This window comes from Pituophis catenifer, unplaced genomic scaffold, assembly GCF_029215685.1.
Source record: "Pituophis catenifer annectens isolate HBS135680 unplaced genomic scaffold, rPitCat1.0.hap2 SCAF_1, whole genome shotgun sequence".
NCBI lineage: Eukaryota > Metazoa > Chordata > Lepidosauria > Squamata > Colubridae > Pituophis > Pituophis catenifer.
In genome coordinates this window covers 340,467,097-340,491,355 of record NW_027256881.1, presented here as the reverse complement: position 1 = coordinate 340,491,355, position 24,259 = coordinate 340,467,097, and the positions used below count along the sequence as shown (strand labels likewise).

The window sequence follows — 24,259 nt, the reverse complement described above, 5'->3', positions numbered from 1 at the left end:
ACATCAGTTTGCTTCAGCTGATATTGGGGGGGGGATGAATATTTAGCCATTCAAAGAAAGGAAATACAATAAAGGTCTGATAACAGAAACTGACAGCAGAAGTAATGATTGGTAAAAAAGGAAGACAAATGTGCATGAAATTAACAACCAGAGGCAAGAGACTTTAGGTGTTCCTCTTAACCATTTTCTGCCACCCATTAGGTAGATACTTCGTTACTCAGCTAGGTAACATCTTCAGTGCGTGTCATCTTGAGTTACTTCACATCTTGAGTGGCCAATTTAGCTATCTGTCAAATCTTCCCCTGATTTGCAACCAAGAGCTGTATTCAAAGAGGCATGGGTTTTACACTGTTCCAGAAAAGAGCTATTCTGATATGTTCTGGAACACATTTATAAAAAAAAAAAACATGGACTTGTGTTTCTGGTGGGTAAACAACCAGTTCCTCCTCTTCTCCAGAGTTGGCATCCAGACTAATCTCTACTGGGTGGTGAGTTCCTTTAAAACCTATGCAGGATGAGCTTCAGCAATTGAAAGGTGCCCCAGCCTGCAGGTTTCTAACATAGGAAGGCAATGGAGTACCTAGGATCATGGAGTAAATTGAACAAGTGCAGCTTTTTCATTGATTGAAAAATAGCACCTAAGGGAGTACAAAGAAGCAAAGGGTGGAAGCAGGTCAGAGGGAGATCGAATCTGGAAATAAGGAAGAATTTCCTAACAGTGAGAACAATCAATCAATGGAACCGGCTTGCCTCTCAGAGTTGTGGATGCTCCATCACTGGAGGCTTTCAAGAAGAGATGGTCTGGGATGGTGTAAGGACTACTGCCTTGGGCAGGAGATTGGACTAGAAGATATCCAAGGTCCCTTCCAGCCCTATGATTCTATGAAATTAGTCCTTCCAAATCTGCTTTTCCTCTTCCCCCAGCTGCTTTTGAAAGCTAGATGTTCAGCTTATCCCATAGCCCAAGCTGAAATGGGTCGTGAAGGGCGGTTCCATGAATGGAGTAAAATGGTACCCATTAATCTTGCGGTCGCCCGCTTTTGAACCACTGGGTCAGCGGGAGCTGGAGCGTGTGACAGGAACTCAAACCTGCCTGCGGCAGCAACAGATCTCAAACACAAGGCTGCCAATAATCAGCCCAGCATTCTAGCCTCAGGAGTCACCATGCTCTGTGGACTGTTCACACAAGATTTGTGTTTGATGAAGAGGAAACAACGAAATTTGGGTATCTGCCACCGTTGTGGTGGGCTAGGGAATGAAACAAAGGAGACATCATAAGGCAGGGGTGTCAAACTAGATTTCATTGAGGGCTGCAACAGGGTTGTGTTTGACTTCGGGGGCAGGGGCGTGGCCAGCTTGACGGCACTTCTGTTGGGGGTACCTGTGGCGGCCCGAATGCTCTGCCAGCGAAAATTGGCTCCTGAGCTCCGTTTTCAACTGCGACGGCCTCCCCTTCCCAAGCTCTGTTTTCGCTGGCAGAGGCACCACAGGCTGGTCCTTCGCTGTTTCCAGGGTGGCCCTGCGGGCCAGATCTTAAGCATCCCATGGGCCGGATTTGGCCCACAGGCCTTGAGTTTGACACCCCTGTCATAAGGAAACATTCTGTAATGATGGTTACTTACCAAGGCACCTTTATGTCACAGTTAGAGGATGTGAAGAGACTTCCTACTGGTGGGATTTAGAAACAACAGTCATGGCCTTGTAATGAAAGAAATTCTAAGGAGAGAAGAAGGAATATCGCAGAAGAGATGGATGCTTAAGGGCTGGGAGAGGTAACTGTGCCCTCCAAATAATAAAAAGACTCATGGAATTTGGTGATTCACTCCTATCTGCATTGTCTGTGGTAAAGTATTTATCTAGGTTAGCATAGTCAGAAGTTGGGGAGAGCTAGTAAATCCTACAAAGTAGCCTTTTGTTGCTTCTACACCAGGAAACATTGTGTCCGGTTGTACCTTCTGTCCCCCTCCCCCCCCAAATATTGCAGAGTTGGGAACAATGCAAAAATGGACAAGCAACCAATGAGGTGATTAGAACGGTTTTCTTGAGACTAGAGGCAACTGTCTCAGCTGACTTCGATAAAGATTGATAGAAAGTGGTAGTTTTTGTTATAAAATAAAAAATGAGCACTGGCTTATGATGTTTGTGGCTTTCGTTGCCTAATGCTTGTTTGTTCAAAGGTTGTAATGCTTACAGCCATGTGGACTTCCAGTGTATATGTTAGAAAAGCCAATAGGTTTAGTAAAGCTAGCAACTGTAAGCTATGTGGACTTCAGCTCCCAGAATTCCCCAGCCAGCCATGTTGGCTGGGGAATTCTGGGAGCTGAAGTCCACATATCTTACAGTTGCTACAGTTTGGAAACACTAATTTAATCGAACTCTGAAATGAACAGAGGACACATATTGGAGGCTGAAAGACCGACAGGTCACAAAAGAAGAGTATACAAGGTAGCCCAGAATTCTCCAGATGTCATAAAAATGCAAGTATGACTGCAGTTTTTCGTGAATCTGTGGAATTTGATGAAAAACACAGTGCAAAAACATCTATTTTGGATTCCCCCCCCTTCCTCTTACTAAGAAAGCACATCAAAGCCCAATGCCGTCACCTAGTTTCATCTTCCCCAGGCTAGCTCTGCAGATTGCTTATTGGTGCCTTTCCCCCCCTCCCCCCCCACCCCCCTTTGCATACTGAGAAGGCAACAGCTCAGCTTTTTAAACTGCCTTGCCAGATAGTTTATTTTTCTCCCTTATTGAATATCGTAGACTGAGGTTTCTGTAACTGTATATCTATATATACTGTGTACGTGGTAGCCATAACGTTGCTTTAATGCTTACATGTACTGTTCTGTTTCTAAATACCAAGTAATTACCTACTTCCTATTTTAGAAAAAAGTCAGGGATTTACTGGTGCCCTCTCTCTGTTCTCGCTAATAGCATGTTTTATCTTTTGGCATCTTCAAATTCCCAAAGGATCCTTCTGCATTAAATAGAACGTAGAACTTAGAATAACAGGGTTGGAAAGGGACAAGCAGGAGACTTTATACCAGGGGTGTCAAACTCAATTTCATCGAGGGCCACATCAGGGCTGTGGTTGACCTCTGGGTGGGGATGGGGGATGGGGTGTGTGACTGACTGGGTGGGCATGGCCAGCTTGTCTCCACTCCCCAAACTGCTGGCATGTTTCCTCTTCGTATTGGGTAGACGAGCCGAAGCCATGGTGGCCTGAACTTTCTTCTTCGCACTGGGTAGACTGGGACAGCCACAAGGGCTGGATTGGATCACATCGCAGGCCGGATCTAGCCCATGGGCCTTGAGTTTGACATTCCTGCCTTATACCATTCAGGACAAATGGCTGTCCAGTCTCTTCTTGAAAACCTCCAGTGATGGAGCACCCATAACTTCCAGAGGTAGTGCTTGGGTTACATCTACTGAGGGATAGTATCAAGATCATGTGAAGTGTGAGTGCCGCTTTATACTGCACTGGTAAGACCACATTTGGAAAGACTGCATCCAGTTTGGCCACACAATACAAAAAAGTTGTTGAGACCATAGAAAGATTGCAGAGAAGAGCAACAGAGATGATCAGAGGTCTGGAGTTAAACCTTACGATGAACAACTGAGGGAGCTAGCCATGTCAAGTCTAATGAAGGGAAGGACTAGGGATGACATGATAATCCTTCTAGATTTGAGTGTCTGTCACAGAGAAGAACCAGAATCTTGTCACGTCAGCAATGAACAATGCTGAATAGGACTTGCACCTCACATGGTGTCTACCGGGACTTTGTATATAAATGGGGCATAGTATCTTCACCTCAGTGTGACTGGGGGGTCCCACATCAAACTGTAGATCACATCGTGACCAGCTGAAGGCTGAGGGCATATACCGGTCCAGTATCTGATTTTTTAAAATATAAACAATGATGTGCTTCAATGGTTAGATGGCCTAGACATTGGTATTTAAACACAGGTCTTTTTTAACATTTATATTTTATTGTGTTCTACTAATCTAGATGAAATGTTAATATATATATTGCTAGCCAATGTATGATATGCCATACGATAGACAGAGAGAGAGGTAAGTAGGGAGAGAGGTAGGTAGGTAGGTAGGTAGGTAGGTAGATAGATAGATAGATAGATAGGGTCTTGTTCCACAGTTCATCTGGTTTTTAAGGAATCTGCCTCTGGATTTCCCTCTAAACATGTCCCTTTAGCAAATAATTTTTCCAGGCCTGTTTTGAACCCACACTAAAGCTTCAGCAGTATACAACTAATTGTTTTGTTTTGTTTTTTAGTTTTATTGCTGCGAGCTGCCCAGAGTTGTTTTAAGATGGGCAGCAATGCACATCTTTTAAAGTAAATAAAAAATAATTCAATTTAGGTCCATCAGTCACCATTACCCTTTACTAAAAGGATAGTTTTTCAATAGCCACCATTATTTAGATCCGCCTGAGGTTTTGAAAGTCATTGTACCTCATCCATCAAAATGTCCCCACTTCAAACCAGACTTGCTTCGGGCGATGTTAAGATTCTACCCTAATGCCAGTCTCTCACCTTCACCATCGATGAAGCATTTTCTTAAAAGAAACTAAAATAATTCCTAATCTCAGCTTCTTTTATCAGTTATCTAACCCAAACCATTTATTTGGGAGTCTGCATGGACAGTCAGCAGAAGCCGTGGCTGAATGCAGACTGTCACAGCAATTTTGGAATGTACTGAGGTAGCAAGCGATGCCAACAACAACAAAAAGGCTCAGTTAGATATGTTTGAAATAATAATAATAATAATAATAATAATAATAATAATGAAAAGAATAGCAGCATCTCCGTGAAAATGGTGAAACACTAACAAGATAATCAAGAGAAAAGTGAGGGTTGAGACCAATAGAAATGGGATCAAGAAATGAATTTAAATCTCCAAGTCTGGATGAATTCCATGCCAGGGTAATGAGTGAACGAGTTGGCCTGGCAAAATCTTTATGTCTCTGAGAAGTCCTGGAGAACCGATGAAGTGCTAGGTGACTGGTGGAAAGCAGATGTCCCTGCTCTTTGAAAAAGGACCTTCCAGCAAACTACAGACCAGTCAATCTGAGGCCAAAACTTGGTATTGGTGGGAAGAGCGTTTTTGTTTTTATGTCTGTTTTTATTGATTCTTCCGCACCTCCTAGGATCATTATATGAGTGAGGCAGGCATATAAATTCTATAAATGGATAGATGGATGGATGGGTGGATGGGTGGGGGTGGGTGGATGGATGGATAGGTGGATAGGTGGGTGGGTGGATAGGTGAGTGGGTGGATGGATGGATGGGTGGATAGGTGGGTGGGTGGATAGGTGGGTGGGTGGATGGGTGGGTGGATGGATGGATGAGAGGAATTAGAACAGTTTTGGAGTAAGAAGGAGAAGGAAGAAGTAAAAAAAAAAGGTTGCAGGAATTGGGAATGCTTAACCTTGAGAAGTGAAGACTGGGAGGAAACGATATAATAGTCTTTGAAGTATAATACAGATAATCCTCGACTTACAACAGTGACCATTCAAAGTTACAATCGCACTGAAAAAAAAGTGACTTTTGACCGTTTTTCACACTTACGACCATTGCAACATCTCCATGATGACATGATGAAAATTCAGATGCTTGGCAACTGATTCATACTTACGACGGTTGCAATTGTTCCCTTTTGCCACCATCTGACCAGCAAAGTCAATGGGAGAAACCAGATACACTTAACAATCATGTTAGTAACTTAAACAACTGCAGGGATTCACTTAACTTGCTGTGGCAAGAAAGGTCGCAAAATGGGGCAATACTCGCTTAACAACTGTTTTGCTTAGCAACAGAAATTTTGGACTCAATTGTGGTCGTAAATTGAGGACTACCTGTATAACAGTATCTGAAAGGATGTCATATAGAAGAAAGTGAAAACCTCCATTGTTACAGACTGGAGGACCCAAAATAATAGATTTAAGCTATCTCTTAAGGGAGACTTTTGAGGGAAAAAAAGTTCCTACAATAAGAGCAGTTCAGCAGTGAAACCAAAATTAAGACGTCTCCTTCATTGGATTAGCCCTAGCAAAGGCTAGACACTCTAGGATTTCTGCACAGAGGAGGGGGTTAGTCTCTGTGACCTAAAGAGCCTCTTCTGACTGTTACTTTGTGAATGAGGTTGTGTTACCTTCATAACACCCAACTAAGGATCAGCTCGGCTGAAACTCTGCAGTTTGCCAAACGCCTGTTCCATTGAACCCCGTGGATAAGCCATGGGGCTCAAATCTGAAAGTGTTTCTTCAGCCATGCTTAATCTGCCCGTTCAAATATTTGAACGTGTGATTGCCTCACACAACTCTGCTGGATTAGAATTCGGGGACTCTGCCAGGGCCAACTGGAAGACTGAAGTGACAGAGGCAGAAAAGAATGAGTAATCAACCAGCTAAAATAGAATTAGCCAATTGTATGTAGTTCGCTGCTTCTAAACTATTTATGGTATGAGAGTAAATTCATACACAGCTCTCTGCCTCCTGCATTGTAAAACATTTTCTGCCTATTAAGTGAGATTAGATACATATGACAAACACACAGACAAAGTCACTCAACAAACTTCCTGTTGGATTAAATATGTGAAAATCTAGATTTCTTCAGTCCAGGTCCAGCAAAGACTTTTGCTCATATCTGGACTAAATATGGCTGCTGATGTCTATGGAGAGTTTCAATCATCCAATCAGTTCATGATTTTCCCAAAAGGCAAGTGGACTTCCTTGTTTTTTAAAACATTTCACTTTGAAAACTTTTTTTAAATGTTTTCCTTCTTGGATGAGAAGCAAAATGTTAAAAATAAATAAATAAATCAAGAAAGTCCAGTGGCCTTTTAGAAAAAGCACCTCTGGCTGATGACATTCCTGTTGCTGGAGTTGTCCATAAACAGATGGCTTCGGGGCCAAGAGATTAGATCCTTTCCTCTGTCTTGATAATGACTGTATAATGGTATTAAAAGCAAGAGTTACGATCTGCACAGTATCCTTGGAACCTGTGGCTGCAGTCAGACAGCCAATAATTATGGGTGTTTTTAAGTGAGGCTCCTTTTCTGCAGCATTCTTCCCCACTCATAGATTATGCTGTGGGAATGTTCTTATGATCATCCCACATTTTTCCATCTTTTTTTTTGTATTTTGTTTTTTTGTGTCTATAAAATTGGCTGTGAAAGAAAAATGTGTGTTGAAACTGTTTGCTCTGGGGAGGAATTCGGAGGGTAGGGAGTGCATTACTGGCTGCATGGTCTTTGAGGTCGGTATTTGATAGGCAGACAGCACGTCGGTGTTCCAACAGCAAAACCTTGGCAAACTGCAGGTAGTCCTCGATTTATGACCACAACTGAGGCCAGAATTTCTGTTGCTAATCAAGGCGGTTATTAAGTCTGGCACATCTAATTTTACAACCTTTTTTGCACAGTTTGTTAAGTGAATTACTGCACTTGTTAAATGAGTGGTGTGGTCATTAAGGGAATCCAGTCCATTGACTTCGCTCGTCAGGAGCTGACTGGGAAGGTCATAAATGGCCATCACATGACTTCGGGATGCTGCAACTGTCATAAATACAAGCTGGTTGCCCAACACCTGCATTTTTATCATGTGACCATGGGCCATGGTTGGAAATGTGAAAAACAGGTCATGAATCATTTTTTTCAGTGCCATTGTAACTTTGCATGATCACTAAATGGCTGGCTATAAGTCGAGGACTACCTGTAGGTTTATCTGAAGGATCATCGTTATGATGGTGTTCAAATAAATGCAACTGGCTGCGGTCATTTGCATTGGCAGTCAGTCCTGCAGCATTAATTCTGGTGGAATTGCCTGGAAGGAGATCCAGGTTTTTCACATCCTGGGAGGCAAAGTATGGCCATGAGGATGCTGAAACAGTCATAAATGTGAGAACCAATCATAAGTCACTTTTTTCAGTTCTGTTTTAACTTTGAATGGTCACCAAACGAATGGTTCTAAGTTGAGGGATACCTATATATGTTTCTCTAGAGCAGGGGTCTCCAACCTTGGCAACTTTAAGACTTGTGCACTTTGCTGAGCTTTGCTGGCTGAGGAACTCTGGGAGTTGAAGTCCACAAGTCTTAAAGTTGCCAAGGTTGGAGACCCCTGCTCTATAATACAATTTTGTAGAGACTTCTGTGCAGTTTTGATCACGTGACCATGGGGATGCTGCAACAGTAAATCAGTGCAAGGACTGGTTGTAAGTGCAAGGACCAGTCATAAGTCATGTTTTTCAATGCTTATTGTACAGAGAAACATATACAAGTAGTCCTCGAGTTGGAACCATTCCGTTTAGTAACTTTGAACAGTCATTACACGAATGGTTGTAAGTCGAGGATTACCTATATATGTTTCTTTGTACAATAAGCAATTCAAAACATAACAAATTCATTCATAGAGCAAGAGGTTTACTGTATTTTTTCGGCTGGGTTCGTCTCTTCACCAATACATTTTCCTCTCTTTTTTTTCCCCCCCTTCCAGGGAAATACAACTCCTACGGCGGTTGCGGCACAAAAATGTGATCCAGCTAGTTGACGTGTTGTACAATGAAGAGAAGCAAAAAATATATCCTTCCTTTGGGTTCCCCTGTTGAATTCTGGATTCCCTGGTTTTTTGTCTTCCTTACTTCCACATGCCTCTCTCTGGTTTCTAATGATGTTTTCATCTTTCCACAGTTAGATGCCTTCTACCAGACAGGCATCCGTCACTCAGTATTGTTTATGAGTGACGGCAGGGATTCTCTCCACCTCTGCTATCTAAGATCCTGGCAGATGTCCAGGGCCAAATCTCCACCTTCTGCATGCAAAGCAGATGATAGACCTTCTTCTCCAAATCTAAAAAACACAGCAGAGCCCTTCTAAGGCCATGTTTTCCAACCTCGGGAACTTTGTGTAGACTTCAACTCCACAGCGGAAATAATTTTTGATTTTCAGAGAAACTAGAACAAAATGCGGTCACATGACCGCATGATGCTGCGAACAGCTGCAGATGTGGCCAATATGACGGTAATAAACTGGAATTTAAAAAAAAAATCATTTTCCTACCTGTCCTCACATTTGCAATCAAATTTCGTGTGCCTGACAGCAAAAGCCTTCAATGTGGAAAAAAAAAATTGAGATCTGATCAGGGTAGGAGGGTTCAAATCGACTAAAGTCACGGAGCTGAGTTTCTAAACTACCACAATTTGCCACGGCCAGCTCGCCATCGCCAACTCACTGCGGCCAACTTGTCGCAGCTAACTTGCTGTGGACAATTCGACACGGCTAACTCACTGCGGGGCAACTCGCCAGGACCAACTCAACATAGGACACTTTGCTGCGGGAGAAGCATCACACTAATATCGAAGAAATAGTGGAATAGAATCATTAAAGAAAGGATGCCGAAGGAGGGACAAAATGAAAAGGGAATGACAAAAATAAACGTATTTTAAAAATTATTTTAAATAATGACATTGAATTGTTGAATTCAATGAGTTGAGTGATAAGTTGCCCATGTTGAGTTGTCCCGCAACGAGTTGACTGACCATTGGAAATTAGCAGTGGTGAATTGGCCGCAGCAAGCTGGCTGTAGCAAGTTGTCCCATTCTGCTTTAGGGGAAGTCTTGTGCTGTGAAGAAAATCAGCTCAGGGAGAGGCAGCTTGTTTAAGCAGTCTCTCTATCCTGTGAGGGGTCAAATAAAGGGAAAATAACGGGTCAGGCCCAGGACACTGCAAAATAAGAGAGAGTGACCAGTTAATCTTCCAGGCATCTCTGTCTCTTGTCTCTTTTTTTTTTTTAAATTTGATTTATATGCCGCCCTTCTCCGGAGACTCAGGGCGGCTTACAATGCGTTAAGCAATAGACTTCATCTTTTTGTATATTTATACAAAGTCAGCTTATTGCCCCCACAATCTGGGTCCTCAATTTACCTACCTTAGAAAGGATGGAAGGCTGAGTCAACCTTGAGCCTGGCGGAATTCGATCTTACTTTAATTGCAGGCAGCTGGTGTTAATCACAATGCTATCAGTCTGCTGAGCCACCAGGCCCTCTGTGTTGTGCCTTCATTAGCAGCACTTGACCATCAAAGCATTGGAATGGGACATGATCGCTAAATGAGAGGGTATAACAGTGGTGAGATTCAGCCGGTTCTCTCCGGATTGGATGAACTGATAGCGGCGACTGTGGGAGGCTCCGCCCACCCACCTGCCCGGACGTAATGTGCAAGCACTGCGCATGCACAGAAGGCTGTGCGCATGGGCAGATGCGTGCATGTTCACATTTGCGAACATGTAGGAAAGGCAAGTGAATCCCACCGCTGGGGTAAAACCTCTAATTCGCTGATAGCATGACATTCCCCGGCCCCAGTAGAGACCTTAAAATGCTTTGTCTCTTAATAATGGATAAAGAAATAAAGAAAGTCTGTTCCTTGTACCAACTTTTAAAGCCCAGAACAAATTATAATTAAAGGCAGGCCTCAATTTACGGCCATGATTGAGCTTAAAAGTTTCTGTTGCTAAATTATTAAGTGAGTTTTGCCCCCATTTTACGACTTTTCTTGCCCCAGCGGTTAAGTGAATCACTGCAGTTGTTCAGTTAGTAACCCGGTTGTTAAGTGAATCTGACTTCCCCATTGACTTTGACTGTCAGAAGGTCTCAAAAAGTGATCGCATCACATTACACCCGTCATAAATACGAATCAGTTGCCAAGCACCCAAATTTTGATCACGTGACCATGGGGATGCTGCAACAGTTATTAAATGTAAAGAGCCTTGGTAGTACAGTGGTCTAAGGCACCCTGTTATTAAGCTGGTTATTAAGACCAGCTGCCTGCAATTACTGCAGGTTCGAATCTCGACAAGGCTCAAGGTTGACTCAGCCTTCCATCCTTTCTAAGGTAGGTAAATTGAGGACCCAGTTGTGGGGGCAATAAGCTGACTTTGTATAAATATACAAAAGGATGAAGGCTATTGCTTAACGCATTGTAAGCCGCCCTGAGTCTCCAGAGAAGGGTGGCATATAAATTAAAAAAAAAAAAATGTGAAAAAATGGTCATAAATAACTTCTTTCAATGCCGTTGTAGCTTTGTATGGTCACTAAATGAATGGTTGTAAGTCAAGGACTACCTGTATAATGTTAAGTCTTAGCACTGTTTATCTTTGGTTTCCTCTAACCAGCTACTGTACCTTCCAATATATTAGGATTATAATTCCCAGACATGCTTCCCCTTCGACATGTCTTTTTTTTTTTTCGTTTGCAGTCTTTACATATTTTCAAGATTACTGTAGTTCCCTTCCTTTGGCCTGGGCTATTTGGAGAGCGTCCATAATTCATTTACAAAGTCGAGTACTTCCTTTGCATTCAGAAAGTCTCTTGTGTCAATCACAACGCCTCCAGTTAAAAATGGATCCGTGGAGGAGGTGTTGGGACAGATGGTTCTCCTGCCTCTGAGCTGGAATCGGTTTAGTGTAGACTTGAAGTGGTTGACAGTGAAGTGCCCTCCACTGTCAACCAGTGGAGGGCAACTTTCTCTATTAAGTCTCACCCCAGGAACTTCCTTAACTCTTTCTCACGTATATGGTGATGGAGTATTGTGTCTGCGGCATGCAAGAGATGTTGGACAGCGTCCCTGACAAAAAATTTCCAGTCTTTCAAGCGCACGGGTAAGTAGCGTACATGCTTCCCAGTTCCCATCACTCAGAAATCCCATTCACTGAGGGACGCCTCACCGTGGAAATAGGGGCAGGGATCCCCAAACTTGGCGACTTTAAGACTTGTGGACTTCAACTCCCAGAATTCCCCAGCCAGCTATGCTATGGAATTGAAGTCCACAAATCTTAAAGTCGCCAAGTTTGGGGACCCCTGAAATAGGGAAACTGGACTGGTGGTTTGTGTTCATCATGATCATCACAAGAAGGGGAACTTAACTATTACTTGCAGTTCAGGCTGTTTTTTTTCCCCCTTCTCTTGTTGAAGTGAAGGAAAAATCCACATGCTTCCCACACAGTCTTGGGTTCAAGCATTGGCTGGATCTAAGCCAGTTTAGTTTCCAGGCCATCTTGGCTTTCGGCGAGGTGGTTGTTTTATTGCTTTATTTGTATCCTGCTGTTAATTATATATATATATATAACTCAAGATGATGAACATATTTTAACACAGCCTTCTCATCCTGTTTCCCCCACAACAACAACCCTTGTGAAGTAGTTTGGAGAGAGAGTGACTGGCCCAAAGTCACCCAGTTGACTTTCATGCCTAAGGGAAGACTAGAACTCACCATGTCCTGGTGATTGGCCTAAAGTCATCCAATTGGCTTTCATGCCTAAGGAGGGACTAGAACTTACCGTCTCCTGGTGATTGGCCCAAAGTCAGCCAGTTGGCTTTCATGCCTAAGGAAGGACTAGAACTCACCATTTTCTGGTGATTGGCCTAAAGTCACCTAGCCAGCTTTCATGCCTACGGCGGGACTAGAACTCATTGTCTCCTGGTGATTGGCCCAAAGTCACCTAGCTCCTTGCTAAGGCAGGATTGAATGCGTGGTCTCCCACCTTCTAGCCTGGTGCCTTAACCACTATACCAAACTGACAGCTCATGACATAATGCAAGCATCATTCTATAAATTCTCAGTAACTGTTCTACTTCAAGGTTCCTGATATGGCACAAACATTGTAAGATTCTTGTTCAGAATCAGACACTGAATCACAGCTGATAACCCCTAACTGCTTAATAACGTAGATATTGCACTGTGCTTGCTCTCCAGAAACTCAATTTTTTTTCCCACCTCATTTTCCCTCTGCCTCCCCCTCATACCTCATGCAGGTACTTTTGCCAACTTATAGATGGCTTGGAATATCTGCACAGCCAGGGCATCGTACACAAAGATATCAAACCGGGAAATCTCCTGCTAACAACCAATGGGACTCTAAAGATATCAGATCTAGGTGTGGCAGAGGTATGCTTTTGAACTTCCATGTTGGATATGAATTGCTATAGCTAATCGAAACAGATGGCTTTTAAGACGGGATTGGGCAAATTCATGGTGGACAAAACTATCTTTGGCTACTGGTCATCCAAGTTAAAATGCTTCCTCTGGGATCAGAACCAGAGGTGGGTTTTAGCAAGTTCTGACCAGTTCTGGAGAACCGGTAGTCGAAATTTTGAGTAGTTTGGAGAACCGGCAGATACCACCTCTGGCTGGCCCTGCCCCCATCTATTCTCTGCCTCCCGAGTCCCAGCTGATCAGGAGGAAATGGGGATTTTACAGTATCCTTCCCCTGCCACGCCCACCAAGCCATGCTGCACCCACGCCCACAGAATCGGTAGTAAAAAATTTTTGAAACCCACCACTGAATTCAGAACACCTCTGAATTACTAGGGAGCCATAGCAGGAACAGGTAATAGTGCTAGCACTTGCACTTAGACTTATATACAGCTTCACAGTGCTTTAAAGCCCTTTCTCAGCAGTTTACAGAGTCAGCCTATTGCCCCCAACAATCTGGGGTCCTTATTTTACTGATCTCGGAAGAATGGAAGGCTGAGTCAACCTTGAGCCGGTCAGGATTGAACTCTTGGGAGTGAGCGCTGACTTAGCCTGCAGGTACTGCATTCTAACTGCTGTGCCACCCGTGCAGGACGCACATGGGTTTCCTGGAAATATCGCATTGTGGCTCTTTTGAACGACACAGTTCTAACTGGGGTGGCCATTGGATTTCATGCAGGTTTAGAGCATGCTAGCTGCAAACTGACTGCAGTACCCACTAAAAAGAAGGTTAGTTTACCACTGATATTTAAAATGGGAGGTCAGTGGTTAAAGTGCAGTAATGCAAGCTAACTCTGCCCATTACCAGAAGTTTGATTCTGACCAACTCAAGCCTTTCATCCTTCCAAGGTCAATAAAATGAGGACCCAGATTATTGGAGGCCATAGGCTGACTCTAAACTGCTCAGAGGGTGCTATAAAACACAATGGAGTGGTGTATAATTTAATTTAATTTAATTTAATTTCGAATTTATATACCGCCCTTCTCCCTGAGGACTCAGGGCGGTGTACAGCCAAGATAAAAAACATAGAATACAAATATTAAAACATTTAAAAATATATATAAAATTTGGCCCAAAAAATTAAAATCGCAGACTAATTAAAAGGATTTAAAAATTTTAAAAATTTCTTCTTAAGCCAACCCGGCTTGCTGAAAAAGATAGGTTTTCAGGGAACGACGGAAGGCATTGAGGTCCTGGATTCTTCTTATCTCCGTGGGCAACTGATTCCAGAGGGTGGGAGCCCCCACAGAGAAAGCCCTCCCCCTGGGGGCCACCAGCCTACATTGTTTGGCTGATGGCACCCTGAGGAGGCCCTCTCTGTGGGAGCGCACGGGTCGATGGGAGGTCATCGGTAGCAGCAGGCGGTCTCGGAGATAGCTAGGCCCTATGCCATGGAGCGCTTTAAAGGTGATAACCAACACCTTGAAGCGCACCCGGAAGACCACCGGGAGCCAGTGCAGCTCGCGCAGGAGTGGTGTTACATTGGAGCGCCATGTTGCTCCCATCACTACCCGCGCTGCTGCATTCTGGACCAGCTGGAGCCTCCGGGTGCTCTTCAAGGGGAGCCCCATGTAGAGAGCGTTACAGTAGTCAAGGCGAGAGGTGACGAGGGCGTGAGTGACTGTGCACAGGGAATCCCGATCAAGAAAGGGCCGCAACTGGCGAATCAGGCGAACCTGATAAAAGGTCCCCCTGGTAACAGCCGTCAGATGTTCCTCCAAAGACAGCTGCCTATCCAGGAGGACTCCCAGATTGCGAGCCCTTTCAGTGGGGGCCAAAGACTCGCCCCCAATAGTCAGTGATGGAGTCAACTGACTATATCGGGATGCCGGGAGCCACAGCCACTCAGTCTTGGAAGGGTTGAGCCTGAGCCTGTTCCTCCCCATCCAGATCCGCACAGCCTCCAGGCACTGGGACATCACTTCAAGGGCATTGTTGGGGTGGCCTGGGGTGGAGATGTACAGCTGGGTGTCATCAGCGTACTGGTGGTATCTCACCCCAAAGCCACGGATGATCTCGCCCAGTGGCTTCACATAAATGTTGAACAGAAGGGGCGAGAGGACCGATCCCTGCGGCACTCCACAAATGAGAGGCCTCGAGGTCGACCTCTGCCCCCCTGCCAACACAAACTGCGACCGGTCGGAGAGAAAGGAGGAGAACCACCGTAACACGGTGCCTCCCACCCCCAACTCTTCCAGCCGGTGCAGCATGATACCATGGTCGATGGTATCAAAAGCCGCTGAGAGATCTAATAGGACCAGAACAGAGGAATAACCCCTGTCCCGAGCCCTCCAGAGATCATCGACCAACGCGACCAATGCCGTTTCCGTGCTGTGCCCAGACCTGAAACCTGACTGGAACGGATCCAGATAGGATGTTTCCTCCAGGAATTGTGGAAACTGTTGCGCGACCACACTCTCAACAACCTTCGCAATGAAGCGAAGGTTGGAGACAGGACGATAGTTAGCCAATATTGCTGGATCCAGGGACGGCTTCTTGAGGAGAGGCCTCACCACCGCCTCTTTCAGGGCAGCGGGGAAGTGACCCTCACTCAAGGAAGCATTAATAACGCCCTGGAGCCAGCCTCGTGTAACCTCCCGGGAAGCCAGTACCAACCAGGAGGGACACGGGTCCAGTAAACATGTGGCCGCACTAAGTCTCCCCAAAATCCTGTCCACATCATCGGGAGTCACAGCATCAAACTCCTCCCAGATAACATTCTCAAGACTGTTCCTCGTCACCCTGCCCTGATCTACCCAGTCAGAGTCCAAATCCCCCCGGATCTGAGCGATTTTGTCATACAGGTATTGTCCGAAATCCTCCGCCCTGCCTTCTAAGGGATCCTCCCGCACTCCCAGATGGAGCAGGGCGCGGGTCACCCTAAACAGGGCGGCCGGACGATTCCCTGATGACGCAATAGAGGCGGAAAAGTAGTTAGACTTTGCCGTCTTTATCGCCACTAGGTAGGCCTTAATATGCGACCTTACCAGTGTTCGATCAGATTCAGCGAGACTGGCCCTCCAACCGCTCTCCAGGCGTCTTTTCCGGCGCTTCATTTCCCTCAGCTCCTCAGTAAACCAAGGAGCCACCCGGGATCGGCATCGGGTCAGAGGCCGCAAAGGCACAACTCGGTCCAAGGCCCCACCAGCCGCCCGATCCCAGGCGGCTACCAGGTCCTCGGCCGAGTCATGTGCTAGATCCTCAGGAAATGGCCCAAGCTCCGTCTGGAACCTATCAGGATCCATCAGGCGCCTGGGGCGGATCCATCTAATTGGGTCCGCCTCCCTGCGGCGAGGGGTCGCGGTTCGAAGATCTAGGCGAAGGAGTGAGTGGTCAGTCCATGACAAGGGTTCCATGTCTATATCCCCTATAACAAGACCACTCAACCACTGGCCAGAGACAAAAATCAGATCCAGAGTGTGACCTCCCCTGTGAGTAGGGCCATGAACTAACTGGGTCAGGTCCATGGCCGTCATGGAAGCCATGAACTCCCGAGCCACCCTCAGACGTTTCACCGACAGATGGCAAGTTGAAATCACCCATGACTAAAAGCCTGGGTGTATCTACTGCCACCGTGGCTATCACGTCGAGTAGCTCAGGAAGGGCTGTTGCCACGCGGCAGGGAGCCAGGTACGTAAGCAACAAGCCCATCTGAACCCCACGGCCCCACCTCACAAGGAGGGACTCACATCCGGCTATCTGAGGCACAGTGGTCTCCCTCGGATCCAGATCCTCGTTAATAATAACCGCCACCCCCCCCGCCCCTCCCCTGGGCCCTCGGCTGATGGAATGCTCTATAAGCCTTAAGAGCTGTTGCTGTACGCCAAATTGCTATTTGCTCTATGCCAGAGTTCCCCAACTTTTCCAGCTCTACGGACCGGCGCAGGGAGAAGGAGGGGATGGTTCTGCATGAGCAGCTCCATTTGCACGAGTGGCACACATGAGTACCCACTCCTGCAAATGGAGCGTGCATGCATGTGCTCCCCTGCTCACGCAAGGGAAAATGCGTGTGTGCTGGGCCGCTACTTCAGGCGGCCCAGTTTTGAACAGCTCACGGCCCAGGATTGGGCCGTGGCCTGGGGATTGGGGACCTCTGTTTTATGTGCTATATTGCTTATTTTTCCCTCTGAGGTAGAAGACAGGAAATAATCTTAAATTCAGGGGCTTTTTTCTTTTGGTTAAAGTCAGTATTTGCCTAGAATAGTTGCTTTGGAACTCTAAGATAACCCACTGCTGTGGGCCTTCATCCGGCTGTCTCAGATTGCTCGGCCCTTGGTTGGATCTTGGATTAGTCATATTTTATACCGTACATTCATTTCCCTGAACGTTTACAGCAGGGTTTCTCAACCTTAGCAACTTTTAAGATGAGTGGACTATAACTCCCAGAATTCCCATCCCAGCCACCCTGATAGGTGCAAGCTTGGGAATTGCAGTATATCTAAAAACTAAAAAGAACAAAGTTGCCAATGTTCATTCTTAAACTTCTGAAGCTTTTCAGTTGGCAGCTGTCTTCCGTCATCAAGCAGTTTGTTTTGAAAGCCAGCACCCAAGAAATTTGGGCAAACCGAGGCAAATCCCTTTTCTAAGGTCATGGTGATGTTGGGTGTTGATTGCTTTAAAGTATTTACCACTTAATTCTTTCTCTGAAGCATTTTTTTTTTTTTTACTGAGTAAGGCAGAAACTCAGTTTTACTCCCAGTCTACACCTTGGAGGCTGCGGTAGTTAGTGGGGCTGCATGGGGCCTTCAGAACCCCCTAGATCAAGGGTGCCCAACCTTAGCAACTTTAAGACCTGTGGACTTCAACTCCCAGAATTCCCCATCCAGGATGGCTGGCTGAGGAATTTTTTTAATTTTTTTTTTATTATTATTTTGATTTATATGCCGCCCTTCTCCGGAGACTCAGGGCAGCTTACAATGCATTAAGCAATAGCCTACATACTTTTGTATATTTTATACAAAGTCAGCTTATTGCCCCCACAAACCGGGTCCTCATTTTACGTACCTTAGAAAGGATGGAAGGCTGAGTCAACCTTGAGCCTGGTGAGAATTGAACTCGCAGTAATTGCAGACAGCTGGAAGCTAAATACTACCTTTAACAGTAGCATTAGTCTGCTGCGCCACTCAGGCTCTGTAAGTTGAAGTCCACACGTCTTAAGGTTGCCAAGGTCAAGACAACCCTGCCCTAAATAGAACAAGGGAACCACAGTAGTCAATTGCAGAACACTAGCTGTTCAATTTCCCACTGATTTTCAGTAACAAAATGTGTTTATTCTTGGGTTAGGCTTACTGCCCTTAAAATGCTAATCTCCCCTTTAATGTTTCTTTTTTAAAAAACTGAAACAGTTTGATATTGCCCAGTTGAACAATGTCATGACTGCTGCTGAAATAATATTTTTTTTAAAAAAAATAACCCACAGCTGCCCCCAATTTTCCAGTTGCTGCTGAAGACATCTGCCTTCACCCTCAAAGCAATGCCTCTTTTTTTTATCTGCTTGCCACAGGCCTTGCATCCATTTGCTGAGGACGACATGTGCCGAACCAGCCAGGGGTCACCAGCTTTTCAGCCTCCAGAAATTGCCAATGGCCTTGATACCTTTTCTGGCTTCAAAGTAGACATTTGGTCAGCAGGTGTCACACTGTAAGTAAATGGGAATGCCAAGCAGGACCCAAGCCCTTAATGTCAGCAGCAGAATGATTGTGACAGTTGTGAAGGTATCAGCCATTGGGACTCCTTGAGCTGCTAACCAGGGGTAATAATTTAAAGGGGCAGTCCCTTTGTGAATATCCCCTGTGTTCCAGAACGATACTCTGTTTATCTTCACCCTTCAAATGTTCTGAAGAGATTCGTAGATCGATTTCAGATTTGTATGAAACTTTGTTCTCCCTTCTAATACATATCAATATGCTAAGGGCATGACTATGTAGATGGGCCTTCTTTTCCCATCTTGTATGGCCTGCCTCCCACTCTACAGAAATAAATATAGGAAGAGTCATTCAACTGCTGGCCACCCATTGAAAATGGAGGTGGTGGTACCGAGAGGGTGATCTCTCATAACTGGAGTCTTGGGTTCCTTGGTGCTCTCTGAGCTTGTTTGTTTTCTTGCAGATGTTTCATTACCTGACTAGGTAACATCATCTAGTCCAGAGGTATCAAACTCACATTGTCACGGCAGTGTCACATGATGCATTGGGACCAGGGATGCTATTCAGCAGGTTCTGACAGGTTCTGGAGAACTGGTAGCGGAAATTTTGAGTAGTTTGGATAACTGGCAAATACCACCTCTGGCTGGCCCCAGAGTGGGGTGGGAATGGAGATTTTGCAATACCCTTCCCCCAGGAGTGGGGAGGTAATGGGGATTTTGAAGTATCCTTCCCCTGGAGCGGGGTGGGAATGGAGATTTTGCAGTATCCTTCCCCTGCCACACCCACCATGCCCCACTAAGCCATGCCCACAGAACCGGTAGTAAAAAAAAATTTGAATTCCACCACTGATAGGGACTTTTTTCCCCTTTGCTAAACTGGGCGTGGGCATGGCCAGTGTGTGACGTACTGTATCTGGCCCGCGAGCCGGGAGTTTGACAGCCCTGATCTATTCAGCCACACTCACTAGCACTGATGATGTTACCTAGTTGGGTAATGAAATGTCCCAAGTAAACAAGCTCTGAGGGCACCAAGGACCCCATGGTTCAACCCTGAGCTATAAATATTCTCTTGTATTGATATCTGGAGCTATCCAATCATCTCCCCTCTTGTTCCAAGTAAGGCATAATCAGTTGAGGGAAGGCAGAGCCGAGGCTTTTGCAGGTGTGAATTTGGTCATCAAAGAGGGCTGCCTGCCAGACTAGCAGACTGGCAGAGTCCTGTTTAGGAGAACTGGCGCAAGAGACAAAACGTGCATTGTGATACAATCTCACCTTTTGGGTACTTGAATGCGAGATCATGGTGCAAGTGCAAAATAATGGAACTTGCATTGTGAATATCAATGTCTACATTTCATCCGTTTGGCATCAGTAGCAGGCTCCATGCTTTTTATAGCAAGGGGTACAGTTTCACTTTTTCCTAGGCCTGCATCCTCTGCGTATTCAGGAGGATTTGCAATCTTCAAACGAGTAGGATAGCCACCTGTAGGCGGGAACAACTAGACCAGTGATGACTAACCTTTTTGCCATCGCATGCCAGGAGAGGGGGGGGCGGGGGAGGGTCGTGCGCGCACGTGCCCACGCAAATGCAACCCCACCCACCCCCGCTCCTGGCACATGATGGCTTGATAGGCCCGTTTTTCTTTCTTACCTGGTTCCAGATCCTCTCTATGCATCTGGGAAGGGCGAAAACAGCCTTTCCCACTCCCTTGGAGGCCCTACAGAGGCTGAAAGGGCCCATTTCCCAACTCTCGGTGGGACAGGAAGTGACATTTTTTGCTGTCCCCAGCCTCCAAAACCTCTCTAGGAGTCTCTAGGAGCCTCTCTAAGAGTCTCTAGGAGCCTCTCTAGGAGTCTCTAGGAGCCTCTCTAGGAGTCTCTAGGAGCCTCTCTAGGAGTCTGGAGGCTGGGGACAGGAAAAAACATCACTTCCTGTCCCACCGGGAGTCGGGAAATGGACCCTTTCAGCCTCCGTAGGGCCTCCAAGGGTGTGGGAAAGGCTGTTTTCGCCCTTCCCAGATGCATAGAGAGGATCTGGAGCTAGGTAAGAAAGAAAAACGGGCCTTCCCCACACACCCCCGGCCCTCCAGAGGCAGGAAACAGCCTGTTTCCCTACTTCTGGTGGGCCCAGAAAGCCCGAAAATCAGCTGGCCGGCGTGCACATGCGCCCCAGAGCTGAGCTGGCATGCCCACTAATATGGCTCCGCGTGCCACCTGTGGCGCACGTGCCATAGGTTCGCCATCACGGAACTAGACCCATACATGCAGAGTTCAAACTAGCTACTTTGTTGTTCTCTGCCTATAATACAGGAATCTCCCCAGCCTGGCAGCATTTGCCTGGAAAAGACTCAATAGGACACTAAGGCACTCGGATATTGGTCAGACCTTGGCCTCTTATGTTTATGTAGGGAGTCCAGGCTAATTCCCTGCTTAACTCTCCTTTGGACTGGGATGGTTGATCTCCAACTCTCTTTCTTTCTTCCTTTCTTTCTTCCTTTCTTTCTTTCTTTCTTTTTTTCTTTCTTTCCTTCTTTCTTTCTTTCTTCCTTCCTTCCTTCCTTCCTTCCTTCCTTCCTTCCTTCCTTCCTTCCTTCCTTCCTTTCCTTTCCTTTCCTTTCCTTTCCTTTCCTTTCCTTTCCTTTCCTTTCCTTTCCTTTCCTTTCTTCATTCATTCATTCATTCATTCATTCATTCATTCATATTTCTTAATCACCCATCTCCCTCAGAGAGGGGTTGTCTATGGAGATTCTCAGTCATCCAGGTTATGGTTGTCCCAAAGTTGCTTTTTCAAAAGACACCTGGACTTTTTTTTTTCCTTAAACACATTTTGCTTCAGAACTGAAGAAGCTTCTTGGATGAGAAGTGAAACATCTTCAGGGAGAGAAAAAAAGTCCAGTGGCCTCTTGAAAAAGTCACCTTTGGGACAACCATGGCCTGGATGACTGAGAATCTCCATAGTCATTTAGCTTTGTGTTTTGGAATGAATACCGTTTGAATGGTGCGGGAATATGAACGGATTTCCAGAAAAAATTGCAGACTACAGGAACCATTTGTGCTTCAGTTTGAGATGCAGACAACAACAACAACAACAAAAAGCAAAATAAGTCCAGTTGCCTTTGAAAAAGCCTATTTGGGTCAGAGAAGAATTCTTAAATGTATCTAATCATTTCTTCTTTCCACTCTCTCTGCTCTCCCTGCCTCCCCCCCCCCCTCCCGGCAGGTACAATATTACAACAGGCCTTTATCCCTTTGAGGGAGATAATATTTATAAATTATTTGAAAACATTGGAAAAGGAGACTACGTAATCCCTGAGGATTGTGGCCCTCCGCTTTCGGATTTGCTTAGAGGTAAGTGCTTCATAAAATCATACATTTTTATGGAGAAACTCCCTCTGCCCTCATAATCTATAAGTCCCTGTTCTCGCTTTCTGTGTCCAAAGGGCATTGGTAGAAAGAGGCCAGTTCATCAGATCATTCCCAACTTAGTCACGGTGTGAGTTTCAGCTACTCCATCCATCAGCCTCAATGAGTAAAGCTGGTGGTATTTTAAAATACCTTGGGAGATCCAGTTTGAGGCCAGACTGGGATACCAGCGGTGTCAGGGATAGTAGCTGTTGCCTTCCTATTAGTTCAGCGATTCCCTTCTGTTCCCCCTTACTAGTAAAAGAACATTGAAAATAATTAAATTCGGGAGAAAAAAAAATATCCAAATGTCACAATAGGCTGTTAATAAACTTTATTAATGCATTTAAAGTCAAAGTCAAAGCCTTTATTATCACTGTACATCATGTATACAACGAAAATGGTTTAGCCTCTACTGGTGCAGTCCATACAAGAATACAAGACTATATTTAGGCTGTTAATAAACTTTATTAATGTATTTAAGTTAATAAACTTTTGTATTTTACCTCTTCATTTTGTTTTTCGGTGCTTAATCCTTTTAAGTAGTTTTTAAGGTGTCTGGAGACGTATAATATTGCAGCAGATGAGTTGCATAATAAACATATTATGGGACCATGGGAAAAAAAATAAGTTAGGTGGAGAAGCAAGTAACGTCTATTCATTGCTACTGTCTCTCTTACAGGCTCCTGCCTGATCACAGGTTGTTCTTACTCTGTTAGCAGATTTATGTCAGTGTTTGCTTTCCGGCCATAAGTCAATCAATTTACAAGGAGGCTGAGGAAGAACAGATAACGATGTAGAAACGTTAGCATCACCGTCAGACAGGCAGGCCGGCTTTTCATTTTGGCTAGCAGGGCAGAATGTGCTTCTCTTCAGCCTCCAAGAACTGAGGCCAAAGGTTTCCCTTTGTCAGGGACAGATAAGGTAGTCCTTGATTTACAGCAGGTCGCTTAGTGACCATTTGAAGTCACGACGACTTCCCAAAGCTACCTGCCACTCGGTACCAAAGTTTCAGTAGCTTCCCCGACTCCCACCCCACCCCACAGTCATGTGATCACATTTTGAGAGCTCTGCAACCAGCCACGTTTGTGGCCGTTTGCAGCTCCTGAGGTCATGTAATCCCAATTTACGACATTTTTGCCAGAAAGCCAGCATTTACTTCCCATTGTAATAGAGGCAGTGGTAAAATCTAAAATTTGTTACTACTGGTTCTGTGGGCGTGGCTTGGTGGTGGTGGGGTAATGTGACTGGGTGGGGGTGGCCAATTTTTTTTTTTTTAACTTTTAAAACCATTTTTTCTACAACCTCTTCGGCGAAGAGGTTGTAAAAAAAATGCTTTCAAAAGGCTCTGATGATCCCAGCTGAGTTGCCTGATCGTCAGGGGCATTTAAAAGAAAAAAAGTCTCTGCCGATCAGGCAACTCAGCTTGGATCATCAGAGGCATTTAAAAGAAAAAAAGGGTTTTTTTCTTTTAAAAGCCTTTGACAATCCCAGCTGAGCCGTGCGATCATCAGAGGCTTTTTTTTTTTACTTTTAAAAATATTTTTTCGGCCGAAGAGGTTGTAGAAAAAATGCTTTTAAAAGTAAAAAAAAAAAAAGCCTCTGATGATTGTGTGGCTCAGCTGGGAATGGGGGGGGCAGGGATTTTTGCTACCGGTTCTCCAAACCACCCGCCTCCATCGCTACCGGATCAGGCGATCCGGTCCGAAGCGGGAGCATTTCACCCCTGAATAGAGGTATATTTGTCTGATGGAAAACAGCAATAGCAATAGCGCTTAGACTTATATACCGCTTTACAGAGCTTTTACAGCCCCTCTCTGAGCGGTTTACAGAGTCACCATCTTGCCCCCAACAGTCTAGGTCCTCATTTTACCCACCTCGGAAGGATTTGCAGAGATTCCTAGGAAGCAAACATAAACATACAGGTAGCCCTCGACTTATAACCGGTTGCTTGGCACCTATTAGATGTTACAACGGATCTCCCCAAAGCTCAGGTAGTCCTCGTCTTACAACAGTTCATTTAGTGACCATTCTGAGTTACAGTGGTGCTGGAAAAAAATGACTTATGGCCATTTTTCACACTTATGACCGTTGCAGCATCCCCATGGTCACATGATTTACATTTGGATGCTTGACAACTGATTCATATTTATGACAGTTGCAGTGTCCTGAGGTC

General features: G+C 45.2%; 1 protein-coding gene across 4 annotated transcripts in view; it reads left to right on the top strand.

Annotated features, from left to right (window-relative positions):
* The window catches only part of STK11 (serine/threonine kinase 11), a 98,572-nt gene that overhangs the window by 28,775 nt on the left and 45,538 nt on the right, over positions 1–24,259 (top strand). For all 4 annotated transcript variants that reach the window (XM_070944383.1, XM_070944392.1, XM_070944398.1 and 1 more), the window contains exons 2-6: positions 8,508–8,591; positions 11,577–11,666; positions 12,820–12,952; positions 18,544–18,680; positions 21,902–22,029. In XM_070944383.1, the coding sequence (XP_070800484.1) occupies positions 8,508–8,591; positions 11,577–11,666; positions 12,820–12,952; positions 18,544–18,680; positions 21,902–22,029 (572 nt within the window). The remainder of the gene's footprint in view (positions 1–8,507; positions 8,592–11,576; positions 11,667–12,819; positions 12,953–18,543; positions 18,681–21,901; positions 22,030–24,259) is intronic.